The sequence below is a fragment of the Ammospiza nelsoni genome, chromosome 2 (genome assembly GCF_027579445.1).
Source record: "Ammospiza nelsoni isolate bAmmNel1 chromosome 2, bAmmNel1.pri, whole genome shotgun sequence".
Classification (NCBI taxonomy): domain Eukaryota; kingdom Metazoa; phylum Chordata; class Aves; order Passeriformes; family Passerellidae; genus Ammospiza; species Ammospiza nelsoni.
In genome coordinates, this window is record NC_080634.1 from 114,976,295 (window position 1) to 114,992,343 (window position 16,049).

Below are 16,049 nucleotides of genomic sequence, written 5' to 3' on the forward strand. Positions count from 1 at the left end.
ATATATTAACCCTAATACTTATTCAGTTACACTAGCAATAACCTTTTCCCTCTGCATGCTGTAAACTTCTTTGGCTGCAGCACATGGTAACAGAGATACTCAGAGCTCCAGTCTGGAGGAGCAGTCCCTGTGTACATATTACCTAACTTTTCTACCTATTTAACCATGAAATGATGGAAAGAAAGAAAGAAAGTGAATGCAAAGCTATAAAAACTCATACCATGCATAAGGAAACCATTTTTATATAATTGCATGAGACCGCATATGAACGGAGAGGATACAAAACAATGAGAAATGCAGAGGAAGAATGAGAACATGGACTCTAAATGTATAGTGAAGAGATCTGATTTTGATATGCACAGATCTCAGAGCCATCCAAATGTCTCCAGCCAGCAACCTGATCCTCAACACTGCAGCCAAGTCATTTGAAATCTAAAAAATCAGAATACTGAAGACAGAGGAGCAAGGATTATGGAAAAAGAAACTGGAGTTGTGAGTAGTTAAAATCCTTTAAAATAATAACGACAATAAAGAAACATAAATGTGGTTTCATGAAGGAAATATATCCACAGCCACAAATTATGAAGTCAGCCCTCCAGGACATTGCATTCCTCGTGCAACCTGCTGAGCTCACTGCACATAAAGAGGTGTAAAATGCACTCACTGGCTGGGTGACTTCAGCATGGAGCCTCATGTGTGATTCCCTGCCTTGAGTCCTCTACATATCTACACTTTACAACACCAAATGCAAACTGGGCAACACAGACCTCTCCCTGAGTTTCACCATAAGAGTTTTAAAGAGACAAGGCGAAAGTCTGGCATGACAGAAGTTACCATAAATTCTCCATGAGGTTCATCCAGAGCCAGAATTTTCCTAGCAATCCATATGCACATCAATATGATTTCATGTTTGTTCATTTGTTCTGATAATCCAAAACTCTTTGGATTATCAGAAATGCACCCCTGCTGCTTCCCATTCACTTTTAATCTGTATTTCACATGGCACTTTCGTGCCCATCATAACAGCAGGATTGCTTTGGAAGCAGAATGTCAATTAACTTCCACTTTCACACCAGGTTAAATGTGTGGATTAATAAACTGGAGAACAGTGTAGGTTTAAGCAAGAATCAGCCATTAGAATTGCCTTACAGTTAGAAAAGTGACTTTTAGGAAATGTTTTCTTGACTTGATCTGCTTCCTCTGTGCAGTGAGAGGCCAAACTGTTTATTTCACTGGCAATCCATCTTTATTGCTTGTGTTGGCTTTAATGTTTCCATTCAGACAATCCATACATTAAATATGAGACAGGCCCCAATATCCTAAAATCCTAATAGGTTTACACACCATTCATTTAAAGTGGATTCAAAGGGAGTCCAGCAAAGTTCTTTTTTTTTTTTTGAAGGGTCAGAAAAGCATTACATTTCAAGGATGAAAACTTTACCTCTGACGGATGGGACACTACTCAACATGACCAAATCCCCGCTATCAATTTGTGGAGCACCTAAAAATCTTTTAAAAAAGGAACAAAATTTTTTAAAAAAGGAAAAAAGGAAAAAAAAAAAAGGGAAAATCCTGGCCCTTCTGATGGGGGCAAAGATAACTTACCCAGCGTGACGTGACGCAATGATGCCTTTCTAAGTCAGCAGCCAGCCAGCTGTCTCCCTGCTGCTGCTCCTGCTTTTCCCATGCTCTGGAGGAGCAGGGCTGGAGCAGCCAGGCCACTTGCACAGCCGCTGTCAAGTCAAAGGGCAAGAGCAAAGCTTAGAATAAACACGTTGTTTTCACCCGCTCGCTTGAAGTGCTGCCAAATCTCTAAACATCGGCGCGCATAAATCGGTGAGGATCACGGAGCCCGAGGCCCGAGCAGCAGCTGGAATCTTGTAGCTGTTACCTGGAATCCTGAAACAGCTTCCCCATTCCTTGGGGCTACGTGGAAAAGCTCAGAAAACACAATCGTAAAAGTGCAGCCAACACCAAGGAAAAGAAACCCCCAATTATTTCTTTCTTTGGTTCTCTTTTTTTATAGTCATCTCAAATTTGCAGCGATGGAAGCAGAGGGGGGAGGAACGGGGTGTCCTTTTGGAGATCTTTAAAGATGCTGGTTTTCCAAGAAGAAAGCAGCCATTGATTCTAGAGATAAATACTGGAGTTATTCAGAGGGGAGGAAGACTGAAGATAAGCATCTCTGGGCCCAGCAGTAAAACCCAAACAGCAGGAGCTGAGCAGCTGCAGGAAGGGTAGACTGGCCGATTTTTCTCAGTCCAATGGTGACCTTCAAGAGGCAGGAGTGGGGCAGAGTAGTGAAGTTCCCTCCCTGAACTCCAAAATTCAACAGCTTTGAAATGGTTCTTCAGCAAGGACTTGAGAGAAAAAGCTCCTTCTCCACATCCAGCTGCCAAGAGAAAAGGAGTTGAAAAACACCCATTTCTTATGGCTAAAGGGAGGGTGATATAAAAGATGGAGTCCATTGACTGGTGTCCAGAGACAACAACCTGGTATGAATTCCAGCACCACTCCACTTCCCAGCAGCTGGATTTCTCACCAGGGTGGATTGCTGGTTTTGGACACCTCCCCATTTTTTCCTGTCTGTTAACAGTCTTCCACTAGTAAGTATTTGGAACACTTGTAAAGCTTTTTTTGTATCTCAACGGCCTTGCCATTGCCTGAATGCAGTTTCAAAATCTCTGGCATTTCTGCCCAGCCTATCTGAAGTGTATTTTTGTCACGCTGTTAATAAGCACTGCATCTCCTGGGAGAACCTCAGCTAGCTCAGAGCTCTTAAACAATGTGTGCCCCCAAGACAGAAGTTGTAAGGAAAAAATGTTTCCCATGTTTTACTCGTTTTTATTCTGGGTTGCTTGCTAAATAGATGTGATGTACAAAGAGAAAGTTGGGACCACTAACTCCTCATCTATAAAGTAAGGATGAGAACCTAAGGAATTATGCAATTTGCCAGGCAGCCAGAGGTCTCACAAATGATCCAGTCCAACACCTGAGTCATAAGGACTCATAAGGACTCATTAGGACCATCCTTGCTCTCAGTTCCTGCGTTTTCCTTCTGTTCTCTGAGTTTCTTTCCAGCTCCCCTCCCTTTTCTCCCAGTCCTCAAACCATAGGATGCAGCTCACTTTTAGGAATACCCCAGGAGAGTTTGGGAAACATCCATGCAGTTCAGAGCGGCCTTGTCTGGCATGATTTTAAGCTAAATTAAAAAAAGCATGGGAGCTGCCTTTTGGAAAAGGAGCACGTGGAAATGAGCAATGGAAGTGTGGAGGGGTGGTGGTGTCAAGTCCCTTTCCAAGCCTCCAGGGAAGGGAAACTCTTGCTCCCTTCTCTGAGGCACAACATTTGTGTAGCACAAGGTGTGCCATGGCTTGCACATTCCCTCTCCCCTGCCAGAGAGAGGCTGTCACACATTTTAGAAACCAGTTGTACCCCCATGGGCAAATGGAATAGCAAGAACACCTCACTATCATGGACAGACCAGAAACAGAAAATGAAGCAAAATCACAACCAAAACCAGCAAGCATAAAAAATCTACATTAGCTAATTTTTTACATTACTGCTTTAGGAAATGTCTGTTTGGGAAGGGGCACTGCCATTTGAACCATTTCAGACTGGAGTAACAAAAACAAGCCCATTAAGAATTTTAGGCGTTGATTTTAACAAAGACATGCAGCCTTGGCTCTGTGAGTGTTAGAAGTTAAAATGCATATAGGCTGTATTCTGTGGTGCTATGGATTTACAGAAACTTGTTCCTGTCAATCTGCTTTGCAGTTAAAAGTTTTTAAAGAGGCCAGGAGACACCAAAACAAATTTTGAGACTGACTCCACACACTCAGCCAAAGTTTTTGGGATATTTAATGATAAATACATGTACTTAAACTTATGTCTTTAACTATGCATTGATACATTCTACTCCAAAACTGCCACATATCCACGACTTCCAGAGGTGGGTATGAATTTCTAAGTGCAATTGAATGTGTTTAGGCAAAAATAAAAAAAGGAGGAGCTCAAAAATATTTGTAAATTGTATTAGGAGTGATCCTGAGCTGAACACTGAGGATAATATCTAAGCATTCAAATCATAGAATCATAGAAAAAAATATTTAAAATTCCACTAAAAAGAGACACTTGAGAGGAGAAGGATGATCTGGAAACTTGGTGAGATATTTTGTTTAAAATCCTAAGAGTTTAATGTTACTCAGAGTTGAGAGGATCTCTGGTTATGGAGTCAATCACTCGGGTGTTACAGAAGTGACCTGGTCTGAAGAGGACAATAAGGGGGATTCCTGCCTTTAATCACCTCCTTGGAGGGGGCAGAAAGGACAAAGCCAGGCTTGCCAGAAATGTGGAGTAAGGAGCAGCATCAGGAGACAAAAAAAATTCTAATTCTAAAAAAATTCTAGAATTCTAATTCTAAAAAAAATTCCAACAGGTAAAGGCTTTTTGTTTGTATTTTAAATCACAAGAGTGTCCAAATGCTGGAGAAGGTGACCAGAGAGCCTGCAGGATCTCCATCCTTGAGTGTATTTGGACCTCAACTGGACAAGGTCCAGGACAAGCTGATCTGATTGCAGCTGCTGCAGAGCAGAGAATTGATCATCTCAGGATTTCCAAGCTTAGTCTGAATAATTCTGATGTTTTGATGCTACACTGGGTACTGGGAGTGTGTTTTCTGCTCACTCACTGCACATCAGCCACTGAGTTGTTTTTGTTTTTTAATTCCATCAGGAATTCCAATTGTTTGGAACAGACAAGCAATGGCATTTCTTGTGGTGAGAGAAAAGACTGGGGCAGGTTTTTAGGGCACAGTGGATTTGTTCTGGTTGTTGAACACTGGGGACATTCTGTGGAAGATCTGTCAGTGCACTCAATGAAAAGTCTCATTTCCCAATTTGAAAGAAAACTTGAAGAGATCCTTACAGATTTCAGTTCTCATCATGACTGGAGGCCACATGAAGCCCCAGAAGGAGCAGAAAAGTCTTGAACTTGTAATACCTAAAGCTGTAATGGCACAGGCTGTGTTTCCAGTTCCACTTCTGGACCTTGGATGAGGGGTTTCCAATGGCTGTCCAGAACCTGATGGGTTCCAAACTACTTTGAAAGATCTAAATGTGAGAAAATGATGAAAAACAATTTTGTACAAAACTGCACTTAAAAAAAAATACATAAAGTTTAAAAACTTTAAACATCCCCTTTGACAAGGAAAGTGCTTGCTTCATCTTTTCAATGAGAGGAAAGTGAATTCCAATTTCCAGATTTTCTTGTACTCCCCCAGTAATGCAATTTACATTGAAAACCTCACTTCTGAAGTCTGTGCTGGGCCTGAACAGCTGGTTTTCACAGTAACTAAGCTGAGACTGAATTTCTTTCACATCTGAGGTTTTCCAGGAATTATGTTAGCATCCTGGATTATACATTCTTCCAAACAAGATCCCTGACTTATCTGACAAGTGCCTAGCACAGCAAGACAAAGTTCCTAACGTTACAGAATTTGAGCATATTGTGTCACATCCTGCTTGAAATTTAAATGTTAGCATATGACTCAAGCACAGCAACATCTGATAATAGCCAAGGACAAAAACATTAAGCCTTTTTCATTGAAATCTAGGAAAACACAACAGTGGGAAAAAATTCTTGGTGCCTTCCTTGAACAATCTGCCTTCCCAGAGCAGATTGGTTCACTGAACAGGGCAAACCTAAGACATGCAGCACAAGAGTTATGAGGTTGTTTGACTTCCAGCTTCATTTTAGAGATGCAGAAAGATCACCAGAAGACACCAAGGCAGGGTTACATAGATAGAAAAGGCATCCACCATTAATTTTTGCTGTGATCTTGAAACAAGTGTAGCAAAATGACCGTCCCAAAACCAGATAGAATCTTCTTAGTTAGAAATGGAGCTGAGCAGAGGGTGGGAGTTGACTGAAAGATACATTTCTACCTCAAGCCACTCCTCCTGGGCTCATCCAGTCCCTGTTTAGAACACCAACCCTCCTGAGAAATAAAAAGGGCACGAGGTGAGCAAGTCTGACTCCCAGCAGCCAGCAGTGACAGCTACTGTGGGCAGGCAGAGTAAAAACACATTTCACTTTTACTGCACAGTCTGACAATCTGCAGCCTCCTTCTGCAGTCCCAGAGCAGCTCAGAGCACAGTTCAGCAGCAGTGCAGCTCTGGGGCTCAGGTTTCCTAGTGGAGTCTCAGGTAATAACAAATCACAGCAGCATTACTGGGGCCTCCTGTGGGCCCTTCACAAAGGAAGACCCCAATTCTTTCATGTTTTTAATGCTAGCAGCAAATTTCTCTCCCTTTTACAAGTACAGACTACATGGGACCATTGGTGTCTCCAAGTGACTTTCTGCTCTTTATTCCTCAGCACGTGGATTTATACATTAACAGATTTCTAAATTTCAGTTGGAGTCACTAACATGCTCTTTATTTTTTACAGGACAATAAAATTGCTTGCCAGGGGTTTCTGACTTAAAATTCTGCACAACAAATTGATGTAGGCCTCTTGATCCTTCTTACCACACTTTTGCCAAGTTACAGTATAAAATATCTGCTCTACTAATTGCACCCAGGGATTCACATCCAATATCCAGATAGACTCCTAAAGCTGACTCTGTTTTCCCTTTGATCTTGCCTGGTCTGTTGCTTGAAAGAATACAGACAGGTGATGGAAAATGCTGGAGTTATTGCAAGAACTGCTTAAAGGCCAATTAACTCCAAAAAAAGCCCAACATGAACAAGAAGCCAAAATGGAACTAAACCCACAACAGCTGGCGGCCATCAAGTGATTTTCCCAGAAGGCAGAAGAGTGTTACTAATAGGATGGAAATACAGAATTTACTGAGACCAACTGTGACTGCTGATAACGTGCACTGAGAAGGGCCTCATGGCTCACATTTGCTGCAGAGCAAGACTGAAGCTGGACAGCAATTTGAACTTTTAGTGCGGGGAAAAAAAGAAGTGGGAAATTAAACATACTCCCAACAATTAGTACCAACATACTCCCAACAATTAGGGACAGGAGCTGTTTTCACCCTTATGGTGTTTTCATGACATTTAAAAATAACAGTTCAAGTGTTTCTATCCATAGAAATAGGTTTTTTTCCTCCAAATTTAATCAACACAGTAAAAGTCTATTAGGAACTGCCCACTGAGATTCTCATACATTTAAAATTATTTCAAGTACTGCTGGAGCCCCCAACAGATGATTAAATAAAGTTGTATGTTCTGTTCTCCCTTTACAAGAGCAGAGGTTTTGAGATGTTTCAATCACATCACATAAACTTGCATTCCTCCACTAACACAAAACATTCACTCTTGCCACAGGAGACAAACACTTCTTGTGCTGCTCCCAGCCAATGATTTTAACTCCCAAATCCAGAGTAAACATTACCCCTTCAGAGCTGGGAGCACATTTGTGTGCAGGGACACCAAATGAAACAGGAGTTGAACCCCACAGCAATCTTTAATGTGGTCCTGTAAGAATTGTCAGTATCCAAAGTTTGGAGACACTGAAAAGTCAAAAAGACCTTTTTACACTATCACCAAATAATATATATGGAGAGGTAGAAAAGATATTTTTATTCAGTTATGATTCATTTGCAGTTCACTCATAAAAGTCAAGAAGTGAGGGACTCCAACAGCCAGGAAGAACTGTTCAAAAGCCTAAGTTATTAAGCCTTTATTATTTATTATCTGATTTCAATGATACAGATGAAGCAACAGTGCTAAACAGAACAATTCCCCATCCTGCCTGGGTGTTTGCTGTAGGTGTGGCTGTCTCAGTGCCTTGGGGATGGTCTTCCAGAGGATGGCTGAGGCTGCCTGTACTTTGCAAGGATGGCAACATAATCGTGGAAGGTGAACGTGTGGTAGTCGTGGTGCTGCAGGTTCTTGTAGGTGGAATTATCCCACTCCTCCTCTGGAGCAGGCTGAGCTGGCTCTGTGAAAACAAACAGCAGCTGGTGACTATGAGGGTGTCACACCAGAGGACAATGTTTTTAAGCCCTGAGTCAGCCTTCATAAATTGTCAGATCCCTCATCCAGTCAGTATTTGAAAGAAATAAAAGTCAGCAACTTGAAGAAAAGGAGAAGTTTACCAAGTCCAGCTGGTGCCTAAAGCAGCACATGCAGTGGGGAACAGGGATCAGCACAAGGCATCTCAGACAGGTTTTAAACCCAAACCACCACCCAATGCTGGGGGTGCACGGGGCAGAACATTCTCTTTATCTCTGGCAGACATATGGCTGCATTTCCTGGCTTTCTCATCTTTGCCTTGGTTTTCATTGCAGCCAGAACAGTAGGTGACATTCTTAGCAAACCAGGAGGGGCAAAGGAGCAGTACAAATGATGTATCATACTCTCAGACCACGAGATACAGCTCTCAGAGCTGCTTTGCAGATTGAATTTTTGCCATGGGGAGAAGCAATGGAATTAGCAAGATCTCCACCATTTAATTTCAGATGTGGTCAAACCAAACAGTAATCTATAAAGAGCCTTTGATGTAAATTTCGTTTCTTGTAAATATAATCTTCTAACCTTTGTATTAACTCTCCTTCAAAAAAGAATAACCCAATAAAGTTATTTAGAACTCATTACTTCCTCTAAAGCCAACATTAATTATTGTGCTTTTAGAATATTATGCAGATCTAGGCAGTATCATTTACATAAAAGGTTCTTACACAGTCTGATTTTACAACCAAGCAAATTGCAAGAAATAAATCTTTACTCCCAGTATTAATTTACTCTTGTATACCCAGAGTTTTAACAACAGAAGAAGACACACAGTGCAGTGAAAAGCTTTGTTGTATAGATTTGTGTGTGGTGGCTCAGGTTAGATTGTATTAAGCCCTCATTTTAACAGGTCCATCTACAATAAAAACACAAGAACTTGAACACCAGGATTTCCCTTTACTCATGACACAATTACTGCAGTGTGAAGCCAGCAGATTAAAAGATTTATCTGTAGCATTTAGCAAGGCTTGCTTATAAAACTCAAGGTAGTAAGTGATGGTTTCAGCAAACCATGACAGGAAATATCCCTGTGCTGCTGCTCAGCTCTCCTGACACAGCTCACAGGAGATCAGGCAGAAAAGGCAGATGATGCTCTGTGCTGCAGAGAGCCCCAGGAACAGGCAGGGGGAGGCAAGAGCAGCTCAACCTGCAAGAGCCAGATCCAAATTCAGACAGATGTGCAGGAAGGGAGGCAGATGGAGCCTCATTCTTCCTGCCCAAACACACTGCACTTGGCTTCTCAAGGAAAAATTTATTCCTGAGTTCATCCTCCCCTCACTTCATCCTTCATCTCTGCTTTGTCTCCTAAAGAGCAAGCACTTCTTGGGATGCTCTTCTGAAATGAATCACAGGCCTATTCCTGAGCTCCCAGCTACAGCTTTGCTCCCCACTCAGCAGTTCAAGGCAGCAGTTTTTGCTGACTGCTCTCAAAGGGATGACATCACCTCAACATCCAGGTTTGCACTGAGAAAAATTCTTTTTACATCTTTTGTGTGGCTGCTGCAGAGTTTGCAGAGTTAAGGACACAGGGGCAGGACAGAAGTAGGAGTTACAGTGGGACAGTCAGCTGTGAATGTTCAACAAGGAAAAGCAGTGGCTGCTCTCAAAGAAGGAAGAGAGAACAAGATACATCAGGAGAAAAAAATGTTTGAGCATCTAGAACTCCACTGTGGATGAACGGTGAGAAAAGCATCATCTGTAGATAAAAACAAAGAGCCCTCCCCAAATGTTTGTTATTTTTAAAAGAAAGCTTATGCTGTTGACTACCAGAAGGAACAAGCAAATCAAAATATCATTTGCTAACAGTGCTGCATTTTGGTTTTTAAACTGCAGAATTATTTAGGTTGGAAAAGACCTCCAAGATTGAGTCCAGCACAGAGTGCCAGTTTCAGCCATCTGAGCTGCCATCAAGGAAGGAGGAAAGGAAACAGATGAAATGATGAGCAAACTGACCCCTGAAACAGAAGGCAGGCCTTTTACTCAGCACCATCTCCTGGAAGCTGGCATAGAAATGCAATTACATTGTCCCTTAACCTGGTCAGGCACTTCAGAGTCACAGAATGGCTGAGGTTGGGAGACACCTCTGCAGATCAGCTGGGCCAACCCCAAATGCTCAGGCAGAGTCAGCTACAGCAGGAGCCCAGGGCCCTGCCCAGAGAGATTTTGAGTGTCTCAAAGGATGGAGACCCCACCACCTCTCTGTGCAACCTGGGCAGCGCTCCATCACTCACTCACAGGAAAATAAGTATTTACTGATGTTCAGGCAAAACCCTGTGTTTCAGTTTGTACCCACTGCTTCTTGTCCCATCACTGTGCACCACTGAAAAGGCTCAGCTCTGTCATCTCTGCACTCCCCTTCTGTTATTTCCATATATATGTTATTTCCATATCTGTCTAAACCTTCTCTTTTCTGGGCAGGACAGTCCCAGCTCTCTCAGGAGAGATTCTCCAGTCCCTCCATCACTCAGTGGCACTTTGCTGGTCTCTGTCCAGCATTCCCACATCTTCCTTGCACTGGGGAGCCCCAGAGTGAACACTGCACCCCAGTGCACCTCAGCAGGGCAGGAGCTGCAGCTCCCTCAGCCTCCTCCCAGCTCACCCCTGGTGGCCTTGGCTGCAAGAGCACATTCCTGGCCCACTGCTGTTCCCCTGGCCCCCTATCATTTCCTGAAGGATGATACCCAAGCAACCTTAAATTAATGCTGCTTTTACTTCCAGCAGGCAAATTCTTTAATTCAAAGTAGCAATGAGAAGAGGGGTCTCAAGAATGGCAGATTTATATTGCCTAGGATGAAAAGCAGAATTTCAACAGATCAGGACAGAGAGACATCTGCTACTGAGATACATAAATGAGATCAGCAGGAGCATCAATGAACAGGAGGGCAGTGAATAAGAAGGGTAGGTCAGACAGGGAAGCACAGCTGAGGAGATGATTGTGTGATGGTCTTTCCTGAAAACACAGCCCTGGCTCCTCCCCAGCTCTCTACAACACTGACTCACTACTTCCACACGAGTTGCTTTTGCAACCTTCCAGGCTCACAATCAGCAGTGCCTGTTTCTGGCATTACACTATGATTTCTCGAAGTCTTCTGAAATCTGAAACATTGACAGCTTGGGAAAAAACCCATCAAAACAAAACCTCCAAAAAACCCAAAACAAAACCAGAAAGATGGCAGGGTTTAAGCAACAATGAGATGGCACCAAATTTGACTCATGAGAATGGCAGCCACCAAAGCCTTCCAAGAAAAGAGGAGAATGAAAACAAGTGTTGTCATATAAAACCCATGATTTTGCTCACAGTGGAAACAATCTTGTTTCCATTTTATAAGTAACTGTTTTATGAAACTATAAATACAGAGAAATGAAACCACTTCCTTTCCCAGCATAGCTGGAGACTGAGTATTACTGACAGCTTATAACAATTAGCAGTGAACAATTAATCTTCCAGAGAGTCACTGCCACTCTGCCAGCTTCAGTAGAAAGATCAGAGACGTAGAAACCCTTTAAAAATGTCAAACCCTAGCCCAGATGAACCAATAGAGTTCAAACAATTGAAAGCTGTACCCTCTGTTGTGCTGCCTTCTCCAGCCTGGGCTCCTTCCTGCGTGGTCTCCTCCTTTGCTGTGGTTCCCATCACCAACGTTCTGTTTCTAGAAGTCTCTTCCACTTTAGGAGCAGTCACTTCTTTTGCTTCCAACTTCTGTGCCTCCTTCATCTTTTCCTTCTCTCCTCTGGATAGCAGATCTTGCTTTTTGTCTTCCTGAGTCACTGCTGAGGCTTTCGGTCCAGTGGACTTTTCCTCCACATGATCAGATTTAGCAGTGACATCGCTGAGGCCCAGACTTTTCAGCGTGTGTGGTTCTAAGCCTGGCTTCTGTTCTTTCGGAGGGGATTTTGCTTTGGGGTCTCTTGCTTTGAGTTTTGATGTTTCCTGGCCGACTGATGTTTTAGAAAAGTTGACCTGCTTTACAGGAGACACGTCAATTTCTGGTTTGCGTGGCAGCTTCTTAATTCCATATTCTTTGAGGGATTTCTGGGACAATTTCTCTTTTGCCAGCATGGATGCCTTTACTGCTATATTCTCAGAAAAGATGGGATCTCGTCTGGGAAACTCAACTTTAGTTTTAGTGGCAACTTTTGAATCACCAACACTTTCATCCTCAGAATCTGAGCTAGAATCTGAGCTGGATGAAGATGAAGACTGTTTCTCAGCTAACTTCTTCCTCAGGCCTCCTCCTCTTGCAGGTGTGCTGAGCTTTTCCCCCTCACGGGAGGAAACAACTCCTCGCTGCGGAAACGCAACCTGAGTTTTTCTTGGCTTGGGCATCCTTGTGTCTTCAGCAGATTCTGCAGCTTCCTTGAGGGTGGTACTAGAACTGCTCTCACCTTTGTCTGCAGACAGCAGGAGAGAGCTGGAAGACAACATTTTACGAAATTCAACTGGTGCCTTCATGGCAAGCAGCTTGGTGCTCCCCTGTGGTGCCGCTACATCTAGGAAACGGCATAAAGAGGATTATCATCATTGGATCTGACATCACTAGCACTGATCTTAGTCACAGTTTTAACTTTCAGACATAATCTGCTACTAAAATAAACTGAAAGTAATTATAATGCTAAATACAGGCATTGCAAAGCAGAAAGTTTTTAGACTTTTTAAGCTAAGGGAACTGGAGTTCTACTAGCACAGAACAGTTTTTGCTGCTGCAATGCCAAAACTCAAGAGACAAACCCTTGTGTTCCTCTCTTTGCCAGAGCAAAGCCAGGCCTTACCAAGAGCTGGTTTTCCCTGTGCCTCAACTCTGCAGCACTGGAAAAGGCCTGCAGACACTTCCCTATCCCAGGTGAGCATTAGGATGGCTCAGCCAAGCTCTTCAATGCTGCAGAGACAGCCTGGTCTGTGAACAAGCCAGCAAAGCAGAGACACAGTGAGGACACACAGCCAGAGCTGCTTGCAGGAGTTACCCTGGGAGCAGGGGCAGGGATGAGTCCCAAAAGGAAAAGCAGCAGAGTGAGAGACACTGAGGCCATCCATGAAAATGTTCCTTGTTCACTGCCCCACGAGCTGCCCCCAGAGCGCAACAGCATCTGCCCAAGCCCTCATCTCCTCCAGGCTTCACTCCCTATTGCTGCTCTGAGACCTTTGTTAAAGGGCTCACAGAAGATCTCCTGATGCTCCACGTTTGTTTCTGCCTTAGATTCTTCTCCCTCATGGATACCTGCACTAAGCTAAACTCTCCAGACAAGGAAGCAACACTTGAAGGAGAAGGCAGCAACTTTCATGTCCTTTCAGGGAATACATAATATCCCTTGGATGCTTATCATCATCCTCAGGAGGCTGAGCAACAGCAAATACTGTTGTGGTTACAGAAAGCAGGAGGTGAAGGAGGGCTGGGAGCACACTGAGAAGATTCTCCATGACTGAAATTGGCCACAGCAGAGCCAACTCCATTACAAGTTGCACCCCTTCCAACCAGCAGCAAAATTCAACAGATTCCAGCCCATTGTGCAGATTTTTCTGCAGAGTTTGGAAATCCAGATCTACTTTATATGCCCATAAACTAAACACAGCTTTCCCCTCACTGGTATTGTGTGGTAATACCTTCTATGATTCAAGGAGTTATTACCATTAGTTCTGAACAGAAGCAAGTCTAGCAATGTCTAAATGAAAACATCACAGAAGAGACAAGCACATGAAAACAAAAGCAAAGTATTTAAGAAAGAAATGCAAAGATTTATCATAACAAAACACAGTAAAAGAAGGTACCAAGTTTACAGGTAGTATTTGGAATAATTTCAAGCACATACTTCTCTCTGCCAGATGGAAGGTGCAGGATGGGAAGGAAGGGCAGGGGGAGGCAGGAGGATGGGCAGCCACCTTTGGAACAGGTCTGACTCCCTGACCCAGCCAAACAGCAGCCTGGAGAAACTAACACGTGAGGAGGAAGAGTCACTCAGGATGGAAGAGCTCCTCAGAGAGGCACTGAAGAGGTTAAACTAACACAAGGATGGCAAAGGAAGGATAGGCAAGGGAAAGCTGAGCAACACCTGAAGAAGAATTAATGTTAAAACATCCTAAGAAACCAAGTAAGCAAGGAAAATTCAACTTGACCATTAGTTACTGAGATAATACTTTAAACAGTTAAGTTTGGATAAGTGAAAAAGATTTGATGATTAAAAGCTGAAAGATCCAACACAACTGATCCACTTTAATTAGGGTATTTCAAACTTTGCACCAGCTAACCTGTACCTGCATCACCATGCCAAAAGAACAACAGCCCCACATCAGTCACACAAAAGCATTCCCATGTGCTCCTCCTGCACCATCCCAGCAGGTACCCACAGGCTGCTCACACTCAGAGAGGTGGCAGGCAGAAATCACAGCTCTACTTCCCATCATTGACTCTGTGTGTAAACACAACCATCTTATCACAGCAAGGAAAATGTGCACATCCTGTTCCAGCCAGAGTCTGGCAAAGGCAGCTGCATCCTTTACATCTTAATTCCATATATCCTAATTAACCTGGAGTGTTTGCAGGGGGAGCTGCTGGCCTGAGAGGGCTCCTGACACCAATCAGAGCTGCAGGGCTGTGAATCCAGAAACTGATACCAAAGTGCATCTCAAACACACTTAATGCAAAAAAATAAATCATAATGAAAAGCAATTTGTTGGCCAATCAATCTATGCACTGAAGGCTCTCTTAATGGAACAGCCAGGCTTTTATTTGCTTTGGCATTTAAGGAGGTGGCAGAAGTCTGCCTTCAGCTGCTCTTTCAGTGATCTTTTCAACAGCAGGCAAAAAGTCTGATCACTCCTACATGTGGTTCATGGAGCTTTCCTGTTTCAGCACCTGAATCTCTAATTTGGGACAGGAAACCTCCCTGAACCACTGAGCCTCCTTCATATAAACAAAACATCAGCCTCTGAAATTTGTATTCCTGCTTGGACTCAGGGATAAAAGGGGCTCAAATACTCCTCAATGCAGGATGCAGGGCAGCATCCAAACCAAGGTTCAGCCTTGCAGATCCATGGGGCAAGAAGCATTATAACCAAATTTAACACACAGGGCCATGGCAGCTTCTTACACTGCTGCCTGGAGCTGCTATTTGGGATATTTGGATTTTGGAACTCCTTCTCTAAGTCCTTCTATTTTTTAACCCTGACAACACAAACACTTCAAATGACAAAGGCGAACATCTAAAGTTAAAAACTAGATTTTACACCTCATTAAAAACACTTCCAGGGATGGGGCATCCGCAGCTTCTCTGGCCAACCTGTGCTAGGGCCTCATTTTACTCTCACAGTAAAGAATTTTTTCTTGATATCTGATTTAACCCTAATTTCTTTCAGTTTGACGTACACATTGAACAGTCTGACACTGCCCTATCCAGCCTGGCCAAGGATATTAAGGTGAAGGTAAACAGGAAAGAAGTGACAAACTCATAAATATAAAATTCATAACTATAAAACTATATACGTATATATGTGTGTATATATATATATAAAATATGTATATATATATATGGCTTATAAATATACTCCACACAGCCAGACCTTTGCTTTTACCTTTATTACTACACGGTACATTTATCAGACACCCTCGTTTACATGGCGGTGACCTTTCAGCCCTTGTTCCTCCCAGCTTATGCAGGGCCTCTTCCGAGGCCTGACCTTGCCCAGCTCTCCTCACCCTTTCCTTTTACTGACACCCCGATACCTCTCACACCCAGACCCCCCTCTCTTACTCTTTGGCGGCGGCGGCGGCGCCATCCCGGTGCCCACCGGCTTCGTGCAAAGCCCCCGCGCCTCCAGCTGCAGCACCTGCACGGTACAACACAACAAGAGTTAACAAAGCGGGAGGAAATCCCGACAGCTGAGGGGGTGCGGGGGCTGGAACTCTCCGGGAGGAGCCCCTTTACCTCGCGGATCGCCGCCTTCCCGCCGCCCCTCAGCGCCGCGGCCGCCGCCATCTTGCCCGGAGCCCTCACGGCGCCCCGTGGCCTCCGTGTGGGCGGGGCCGGCGCTGG

The 16,049-nt window shown here is 43.6% G+C and overlaps 1 protein-coding gene across 2 annotated transcripts; it reads right to left on the minus strand.

The window, feature by feature from the left end:
- Positions 1 to 7,662: 7,662 nt before the first annotated feature.
- NDUFV3 (NADH:ubiquinone oxidoreductase subunit V3) lies at positions 7,663 to 16,043 on the minus strand. Of its 2 annotated transcripts, XM_059466699.1 has the most exons (4): positions 15,942 to 16,043; positions 15,768 to 15,843; positions 11,589 to 12,515; positions 7,663 to 7,953 (listed from the first exon to the last, which is right to left on the minus strand). In XM_059466699.1, exons 1-4 carry the CDS (start codon positions 15,990 to 15,992, stop codon positions 7,793 to 7,795), a joined length of 1,215 nt encoding a protein of 404 aa, XP_059322682.1. In that variant the 5' UTR covers positions 15,993 to 16,043; the 3' UTR covers positions 7,663 to 7,792. The 2 variants fall into 2 exon arrangements, with proteins under 2 accessions (XP_059322682.1, XP_059322683.1); XM_059466700.1 differs by lacking the exons at positions 15,768 to 15,843; positions 15,942 to 16,043 and adding an exon at positions 12,795 to 12,888.
- Positions 16,044 to 16,049: the final 6 nt, after the last annotated feature.